At 40.4% G+C, this 10595-nt stretch overlaps 1 protein-coding gene across 1 annotated transcript in view; it reads right to left on the reverse strand.

The window, feature by feature from the left end:
- eva1aa (eva-1 homolog A, regulator of programmed cell death a) overlaps nt 1-10595 on the reverse strand; it is an 80443-nt gene that overhangs the window by 32697 nt on the left and 37151 nt on the right. Inside the window, exon 5 of the mRNA XM_032543257.1 lies at nt 9368-9511. Coding sequence (XP_032399148.1) covers nt 9368-9511 — 144 coding nt within the window. The remainder of the gene's footprint in view (nt 1-9367; nt 9512-10595) is intronic.

Below are 10595 nucleotides of genomic sequence, written 5' to 3' on the forward strand. Positions count from 1 at the left end.
CACACACACACACACACACACACACACACACACACACACACACACACACACTAATTCTCCCCTCTCCCTTCCTCTCTCCTTCTCCCTCTGTCCTCATCCACCGCAGGAGGAAAACTGAAACCAGCCACAGACTGGAAAGCATTAGTCTGCCCCCCACCAATCTCTCCGATTCAACACACTATGTACAAACGAAAACAAAAACGGCAGATCATCACAAAAAGAGTGTTGAGTTGTGTTCGCCGTGAGAGCAGAGTGACACGAAAGCAGGAGTGTACACAGTTTCCGACTTTGTGAAGCCGACAAAGTTGGCAGCCCGTTCTTGTCCAGAGCTTTGCTTGTTTTGCAGTTTCCAGCTCAACAAAGAAACAGTTGCACATTTGGGAAAGCGGGCCAAGTAAAAAACCACAGGACAGGAGTGAGAGGGGGAGATGTTGTGATGTTTGTGTGTACAGTGTTTGTATATTCAGTTTGTGCATGTCGTGTATAATCCATTTAGGCTTGTTTTAATGTGTGTATGTATGTTTGTACATGTTTTTGTGTGCAAACATGACCTTCTGCATGCTCCTATTATACTACATTTCTAAAGCAGACAAACAGCCTAAAGCCAAACGCAGAACATTCCTCTGCTCTGGAAAGCGCTTCCTATGTTGGGGGCTGGAACGGTTACAGGGACATAAGTGGCTTTGACTAGCGGCAGCAGAGTGACAGACCCCAAAATGATCATTAGAGAGGCCCTTTTTCTCCCTGTTCCTATACACACCAGTGCCAATGAGACCTATAGCCTCACTAGAAGTGCCACAGAGGCCACATTGGACTGAGTGGTCAGTATGGAGACAGTAGGACAGGCAGGAGGGAAGCTAGACATTGATTATCTGCATTGTCATGAGACTGTCTGCAAAACGAAGATAAAGGGGGGAATCTAACAAGTGAGCATTTCTTCGAATCTACAGTGGTTAAACAGAAAATCAAATCACAAAAATCATTAATTAGCTCAAAAGTACAAACTTCCACCTGATGCCACTGATAACACACTGAGCAACGACCACAATAAATACATCCACCATAGAATAAAAACAGTTTCTAGCCATAAACAAGTAAAAATTTAGCATCTACTGTGCTAATACTTTAGGAGATTATTATTATTTTATTATTATTAATCCTTTATTTAACCAGGAAGTCCCATTGAGATTCAGAATGTCATTTACAAGAGAGACCTGGCCAAGGTACAGCCAAATCACAACACATACATAAAACACAAGTTACATTTTCAAGGTAAAAAAGTACAAAATGTTAAAAAACCAATAGACTCTCAAGAAAAACAAGAACATCTCCATCACAACCTTCTACAATAGTTTTAAATTCATTAATGGACATAAGGGTTCAACTTAGTACTTTCTGTAGATTATTCCACCCCCAAGGTGCTGAATAATAGAAAGCAGTTCTATGACTATCATCATCAAGGAGTCAAAAACACTTTATGAGCAAACTTAGTAATCAAATTGTTTACTTGAGCAAAAGTAGCAATACTACAATATAAAAATCCCTAATTGCATGTTTTGTAAGTACATTCTTTTTGTAAAATACCTGTAACTGTTAAATCAGTGTAGTGGAGTATTAAGTATTTTCCTCTGAACTGTAGGGGAATAAAAGTATAAAGTAGTATGAAATGGATATACTTGAGTAAAGTATCTAAAATGTGTAATTGAGTGATCAGTTCTATTGCACCACTGGTCCTCATTGATTGAACCACTGAAACTTGCCACATACAAATATGATACAATATTATCACTGCATGGGTTTATCTTGTGATTCCAGTGCACATTTTGACATTTGCCAACAGAACTGATGACCTTCTTGAACACCCCCAAGGTTTGAATTGAGTTCATCATACTTCTGAGTACTGAAAGCTGGCTCTGTGCCTACAGTATCACGCAGCAGTCACCTGTGTTATCTGGCTGTATCAGTACAGCTCTCTGTCGCTTGCCTGTGTTTACTAAGCAGTCTGTAGATAGTGGAATCAAAGCGTCTGGCTGGCACACAGTCTAGTTTACAGCTTTGTTTATTTTTTTCAATAACGGAACTTTTTGAAGTTTTGGCAGCATGGCACAACACAAAGTGAATTGCGATGATTACAAAACCCTGCACAACTGCCTTAGGGGGAAAAACACTCTTAACTCACATTAGTCATAGGTACTGGAACGAGAGACAAGGCTTTGTGGACGTTTAAGGGTCCAAGTAAGGAGTTGCACATCATTCAACTGTGATGTAGCAAAGCAGAAATCAGCCATTTCGTTTTGCTTATGTTTTTTTTGCCTGAAGGGTTTGCTCAATTTTGACCTGCATTGCTAACACGCACAAATTAGAAATAAGCACCACACTAGAAACTAGCCTTGTTTATTCATGGTTTATTTTACTCATCTTATTTTAAATGAATATAATACAATTCAAACTCTTTTTTCTAACTTTAATTCTAAGTAATTTAATGAATTACAATTTTATTTATAGTGTCAAATCACAACAGGAGTTCTCAGGACACTTTACAGATTAGGTCTAGACCACATTCTATAATTTACTAAAACTCAACAAGTACGCCCCCAAGAACAAGCATTTGGTAAGACAGGGATGAGGAAAAACTTCCCTTTTACAGGCAGAAACCTCGGACAGACCTTGACTTTTGGTGGGCGACCATCTGGCGTTGCCGCCATGGACCCAGAGACATCAATACACCTACAATTATGGGGAAATAGGATTCATAATAGTTATAGCAGTGCACAATTAACACTTTGTTTGAAGAGATTTAGATTAAGTTAAGTTTTATTTCAAATAAAATCAGAAGACTTTAAAGGATTAGATTCTAAACAGTGCAACAGCCTGTACCGTAGAATTAGCTTCAGATTAGGTTGTGTTACATAAAATTACATATGGGAGCTGCCACCTGAAATGCCACTCTGAGCATTTTAGGAAGCAGTTACCAGTTCAGTGGATTGCTATATAATGACTCAATCACTCCCCATGCCCAAATTTATATTTTCCTCAGATAGTCAGGGACATGAACCAGTCCACTTCCAGCTCTAACCTTGAGGCTATCGCCGTTGGAAATGGTGGACAGAAGGGAGACAGAAGAAAAACAAGGAAAAAAGATGAGATGAAAGGCAGTGAGTTTGCAAGTTGTGAGGGTGACATGGAAAGGAAATGGAGAACATTGAAGGGGACAGAGTAAGGAAAAGACTGCAGACATCGATTATGCATAGCGTAAAAGACAACATAGATAGAAAGAAAGAAAGAAAGAAACATAGATTGAAAGAGAGAAAAATCTGGGAAGCTGTGAGGACTTAAAAGGGAATGTTGTTCAAGGTGCATTTAATCTGATTAACCTTCTTACAGACCTTCCCTCAGGGCCAGTGACCACATTGGTTGGATATTAAACTAGATTTGTGATGTATGCCGCTGCATATAGCTGAGTTTGTTTGAAGGAGGGAACACTACCAGCATCAAGGTCTGATTTCACCAGTTTTGTATTCGTTTGTACGCATTTGTGCCAATTTCTGTGTGTGTGTGTGTGTGTGTGTGTGTGTGTGTGTGTGTGTGTGTTGTGCTACATGTTGCCAAATCAGCCAGCAGATACCAGATGATGCAAGTTGATGAGACACGGTGCAGGTTCAGAATATGCTGGCAAAGCGCAGTCCCACAGCCCGTCGTGTCAGCAAATCACCACGGCAACAGTGTGTTCCCGCCATACAACTCCCTCCATGTTACTCGTCTTGCTCCAGAGACCACACCCTGGGTGGCTTCAACTTTCAGCTAGTTACTTTACAAATTTGGGAGATTATATCATACTGTACTAATCAAACTCAATACCTTTTATGGGCATTGGCTGGATCAACCATTACCACTATTAATGCAACACACACACACACACACACACACACCCACACACACACACACACACACACACACACACACACACACACACACACTCACACACACTCAGGTCAGCTGGGGTCACGTGCTGTGTGTTTTCTCTCAGCAGTGTTCCTGAGAGTGCCAGCTGCGGCTGTTATCCATGCAGGGTTTCTGCAGAGTCAGGTCTGTGTTACGAGGCTGGGGAGCATTTAGAGAGCCCACTTCATTCCTTTCTGCTTGCCTCTCCACTCACTAAAATCAGACACACCACGGATCACACTTGGGTCAAAGACTGTTTTCAAACACCTTTTTCTGGTTCTTGGTTGGTTTTACCCAAATAAAACCATGTGTGAGGTGGGTCATAATGATGCAATGAGAGCCAGAATCCTCTGACGTTACCACTAAAGTATTTGAGGGTGAAGTCAGGCCATATCCTTCCCATCCTGTGACTGACAATCTACTTTGTACAATTGGATTGTCGTTCCCCACACCCAATCGAGCTGTGCACTCAGATGAAAACATTCTCAAAGAATTCATTGTTTCTTTTTGGCTAAGAAGGTACAGCTTTAACATTATTAAAGTAAAAAATGGGCATGGCTGGCAGCAAGACAGCCTACACATACTTGGTTCAATAATTGACTAAAATGAGCAACACCTGCCCCCCCCCCCCAACTGTTATGCGGGATTCTTCTTTTTTTCTCTTTTTTTTTTACTATTGTTTCATGGAAGCTGCTTCAATCGAGTTGTACATTATCATTATCATACATTATTGTTGTACATAAGGTTGAAGGGAAAAAAACTGTCTTTGCTTTCTAAACCAAAAGTAGAATTTTTTTTTATCATCCTCAATTAATAAAGGTTATCTTGAGAATCACGTCCACAACAATTACACAAAAAAGGAAGAAATCCACTGTAACTAACTGAAAAAGTCGCACTGTTGCTTGCTCTGGAGGAAACTAGAACTGTTGGGTCCTTGTAAATTCCGGAGTGTGGTCTATCTGTAAAGTGTCTTGAGATAATTCTTGTTATGAATTGATACTATAAATAAAATTGAATTGAATTGAATTGAATTGAAATGTCTCTGATTTGAGAAACTAGAAATGTACCTGAAAACTGTCATTAACAAACGTTCAAACTGTATGTGTCAGATTAGAGATACTGGAAAAAGTGTTCATTTCACTGCTTCCAGTCCTGCAGCTATGGGATGAGCTATAAGGGAAAGTGACAGGGCCCAGCAGCAGCAGCAGCAGCAGCAGCAGCAGCTACTGCCTGCCTCGCTGGACTGCAGTTCCACACAACTGGGCCAAAATAAACATCTTTCCCACAGTCTCCTCTGCTGAAATGACATGAATGTGTGCAGGGGAGCTGGACGAGTGTGTGGTTTGCAGCGGTCCCATGTATGCCTCAAGTATTTTTGTGAATTATATATTTGTGTGTATGCGTCTGTGTGTATGTCTGTATAACCAATTGGCATAATCCAAACCCTCAAGCTTCTGAATTACATCTTTATCTTTCTCTATTTTCCCCTGTTACATCTAAATCAGCCCCCACGAGCCACATGTGGGCTGACAGAGCCTCTGCTACTCGGATTGTGTCCATTAAAAACACCACAGTCCAGTGACCACACCTCTGTCAGTCCCTGCAGTTCAGTCTCTACAGTGTTACCAGCTCCTGCAGTATCCTTTTTAAGACAACAGAAAAATTGGAGAATAGGTAAAAAATAGAATAGGGAAATTTTCCTTTTAAAACCAGCTTGGACAATAAAATTTTTTAGTGACTCTTATGAAGTGACTTTTAACAACCAACAGAAATCTAATAGTATTACGTATGTTTTCTATATAACACCTACATTAAAAAATTCAAAATAACTTTGTCAAGTTTAGTGTGGGAATTGAAACAAACAAAACAGGCCCAGAAACAGCCCAGTTGCTGTTATTTTTTATTTTATTTTTTTTAAATACTGTATGTTAAGTGAATTTTCCCCTAACAGACCGGTGAGTCCATTATTACAAACATATTTAAAATAAATTTGAACATCTATGTTTTCATGGTGATTGAGCAGAAGCCACCTGATGATAAAGATGCATGATATGACGGAAAACTTAAGATAAGACTACTTTGTCAAAAGAATTGTCATATTTGATTTTTAGTAATGGTTTAGTCCATAAGTGGAAAGTTAGTTCAGCAACTAAGCTTTGTTTTTAAATATGGTCCAAAAGCCGTAGTAATGTCAGTATATTTGAAAACACATATGTCCTATATGTATAAATTAATGGACTCATTATACTTTATTAGGATTTTTTAAGAGATCCTATTTCCATTTTGAGGTTTCAACCCCGGGGTTAGAAATGTCTGAGTGGCCTGTTCCACACGAACCCCCCTTCTCAAAACCCAGACCCCTTCTTAACCAGCTAAGTGCCGCAATTAATCCATTTCCTCCTCAGAAATTAGACCTGTTCATTAGGCTTTCCTTTTATCCCCCTGAAAGTCTGCTCTGCGTAGTTCAAAAGAGGCTGTGTGGCTTGTTCAGGGTGATCCATTACACCGCAGCGAACGCTCTCGAGGGAAAGCCTTGAAGGGAAGTTTAGGAGAGAGGCCTTGATATAAAGTCTCAAACTTTAATACCTCTCAGGGGAGGAAGAGAACTGCGCTCTGTTTAGGGAGGCATGTGTCTGGGACCGACACAGGAAGGAGAAGAGAACGATTCTGCTGGATATGATCTGATCAGCGTGGACATCCATAAATCACATTGTTGTTACATGAAGTTTAAAGTTATATCGCTGTGCTTTATGGTACAAAGAAGCACATGCAGATGCAGGATGCCCTCAGGATGTGTCTCCTAACTCACAAAGCAGAGGAAGGATGATGCTGTGAGGCTGCAGAACAGGTCTCAGAGGTCTGGTTGAGCAAGCTGTATAAATAGGACCCTTCCTACACATGACCAAAAAGACATGCAAGCTTACACTAGTCGAACAGCATCAGACAGAACCAAAGTTTTTTTTGTTTTTTAATCAAATCATCATACATTTTCATTCCTGCAGCTTAAAAAAAGGGCAAAGTAACCAAAACACTTCAAAGGGGCCGTATTATTGAAAACCTTGCTTGTTGAAGAAAATGCCAAGAGCAAGCTCATTCATCAATCTCCAACAGTTGAGGGTAAATGTTTAGGCTATAAATAATTAGCAAGACAGACCTCATTGCTGCAATGCATTTTAAACTTCATCTTGTTCAAATACAGAGATATCAAATATTTAGATTTGTGATCGGACTCTCGGCTGAAGTACTTCTTTTGACAAACAAACAAACCCTAGGGACTTCCTCCAGAGGGAGTTGGATGTAAATGAAGCCTGACAGTGGCGGCTGTGCGGAGTGTGTGTGATCTGCTGGGAGACTGATGGCAGGTTCCGGACCATTTGCTGCTGTGTTATTGCTCAGGAGCAAGTCCACCCCTGGGGCTGTGTGAGGAAGAAGCCGGAGCGAGAAGGGTTGATGGCTTTATAAATCACAGGCAAGCCGAGGGCGATAGCGAGTCCATCATGTGAATCAAACATGTAGTCATGCCTGCGTGTGTGTGCGGTGCACTCAAACACCAACCCACACACAATCTCATGCGCACATGTAACACTGTTTTCTAAATAATTGTATTCTTGGCAGGCTACAAAAGCCCCTAAAAAAGCACTTAGACAGGGACGGTAAAGATTTTAAGTGGGTTAACACCTCCTTCAGGCAGCGTGGTTTATGCTTCCCATTTAGCGGCACAAAAACTCACACACACATTCACGCTCAAAGTTAACTTCATGCAGTTTTAGAACAAAACTAAATCATGTTTTCAAAAACTCTAGAATACCTCCAAAAGTCCATACATTTTGTGCTATCAATCACTTTTTATAAGTACCAATTTTTTATTTGAGCTGGAACCCAACATTGTCCGTGCACACATACAAACACACACGCACACACAAATGCAACCAATCGTATGCAGACGGACGTCCTTCGTCCTCTACTCTGACATGAATGGGGTCAATCCTACATACACTCGACCACCAATGAAAGAGGATCTCCCCAAATTACTACTTTGCTGGAGCCTGGAGCAACCAGTGACTTCATGTCTACAGCCTCTAGACTGATTTACTCATGTTTAACCCTCTCAACTAATACCACAGCGCAGAAAACCAATTCCCCCCCTCACAGCACGTTGTTGAACATTTACACCATCCCGCATCCCCTACATACCTCACACAATTACCAATCAGAGCTGTTAGGAGAGTACGTTGTGTTATCAGTGACAGATAAGGGAGGTCAGTCAGAGCCAAACGACTCCATAAACACAACTGAATTGTAGGTGGGTTCTTGTCTGCGCTGACCTGTTGCTGCTGAGACACAGGATACAATCTGACAAACACAGAGCATTTGGAGACAAAGGACTCAGGGTGGTGGATTCTCAAAACCAGACAATAAATAAGCCATAAAGTGTGGTCAGAACATAAGAATTAAAATTCAGCCCAATTGCAAATTCAATCATTGGATAGAACTATAGAAGAAGGACAAGGGGAAATGCAAGGATGCACACAGGATTTACAGTCCTACGAGGCACATAGTAGTGATCCACATAATCATATGTGTCAAAAATCACATAGAAATGCCAAACGTTACAGTGGTCCTGCTCTGGATCTTGGTCTACGTGCCACTGATTGTGGTGGAGAGGATCCAGGCCATGGTGCTGATTGATCAATTCCTGGTGCTGGAGGCGTCTGGATAGTGTGAGCGTGCGCGTGTGTGTGTGTTGTGTGGTTAATTAATTACAGCCTTGACAAGTCAGGATTAGCCCAGGGGTGGGGAACAGATAAAAAGGAAGACCATCATTCTCCCTCATCCGCACAGACGTCAAAGTGAAAAGAGAAGATACTACGCCAACGTTGTTTTTCTTAACTCAATTTTGGAAGTGCGACTTCAACATGAAAAATAAGTTTAGAGGCTTTGAACTTCATGTTTGAGCTCAGTCTAACTAGAGAAACTGCTTCAGTGGTCAAAAATACAAACCCTGCATTCTTTCAGAAAGCATCACAGTCTAAAATGTAATTACGACACTCTGTCCCTTTGATGAAATCCTTAAAATTAATTAGAAAAGTACTTCAAAATATATATGATAGTAGCCAGGAAACAACATGTCCACTGATGTTACCATAATACAGTTAGTGGCACCAGTCCTATATTATCCTTTATTGTTACCTGGTAGAGAGATCTTTATAAGCGTGCACCCAATAGCAGCATCATCATCATCATCATATCTTGAAAATACATATTATTCTTCCCGAAGTATAACAGAGCCCATTTTAGAGCTTGTAATTCTAAAAAACAGTGCTAAACCATCATAAAGGGATTCAAGTCAAGCTGATCACTGAGTGAACATCACCCCCTGGTGGTGGGGGAATGAAGCCCTCAGTATAGGTGCAAGGGGACTCACCACAGGTGTAGATAACACTAAGGTACTTCCTGGTGCCAGAGTAACACGGGTCTCCAAAGTCTCTGGTGGAGGCTCGAACCAGACAGCTTTTCTTTCCCTGGCAGCGGGCGGTCAGGACCTGCAGAGCCACAGACGACTGGCAGTCTGACAGAAAGATGGAGAGGGGTGGGGTGGGTGGGGGTATTGAATTATTATTAGACAAGCAGACTGATGAAAAGTGATAAAGCTGTAGCTAATTATTAATCAAAAGAGGGGTCACTGTTGCTGCTTCTATACCGTTTCTGGTAACGCTTTTGATTTGATGGTCCATAAAAATAATAATTCCTAGAAAAGAACTCATTTCCATTAGTCAATCAAGAACATTATTGGCAAACAATTTGGATGATTTGAATTATTTTCTAAGCCAAAATCCCACAGAAATACACTGATGTCAGCTCCTAAAATGTGAATATTTCTTGGTTTTCTTAGTTTATAAACTTAAGCATAGACAAAACTATTATTCAATTAGTCAATAGAATAATCTGCCAATACATCAGTAATGAAAACAATTGTTAAGTGTAGCACTGAAATGGACACAAGAGTCCACTTACTGAAACTGAGAAAACATTCTTCTACCAAAGTCTTTTTACGGAGGTCAGCTTAACATAAAAAATGTAAATATGGTCTTTTCTAAGTAGTACAGACAAGAAATGTAACAAATATAGACAATAAAGTTTTTCCCAAGACAGAAAAGAATAGAATCTCTTTGAGTTTTTCCAGTCATAAGGATTTTAGCAGGAATGTCTCTATAAATCAACAGCTGCTTGTAAACTCTACCCAGCTATGTAACTACCATATCAAATCCTTGTTTGTTCTAATGTCTCCAAATAATGGCTCTGTGTTCCTTATGATTGGTGCCAAATTACATAGGTTTTCCTTGGAAACTATTAAGAAATTACAGGGCCATTTTCTATATTTTATGAGTATGAAACATTTATCGTATTAATTAATTAACACACATTAGAAAATCTCTCATCCCTATATATGATGCATTGCCAGAAACAAAACCTACATAACTTTATATTCTCATTATACTGAATATATTGCACATAAGACAGTGTTTGATGGAAAAGTAGCACTTCAGGCAAGAACGAACTACATGTGTCTCAACAGAGACACACACACGCGCACACACACGCGCGCACACACACGCAAACACACACGCACACACACACACACACACACACAC

The sequence above is a fragment of the Etheostoma spectabile genome, chromosome 18 (genome assembly GCF_008692095.1).
Source record: "Etheostoma spectabile isolate EspeVRDwgs_2016 chromosome 18, UIUC_Espe_1.0, whole genome shotgun sequence".
In the NCBI taxonomy this organism is placed as follows: Eukaryota; Metazoa; Chordata; class Actinopteri; order Perciformes; family Percidae; genus Etheostoma; species Etheostoma spectabile.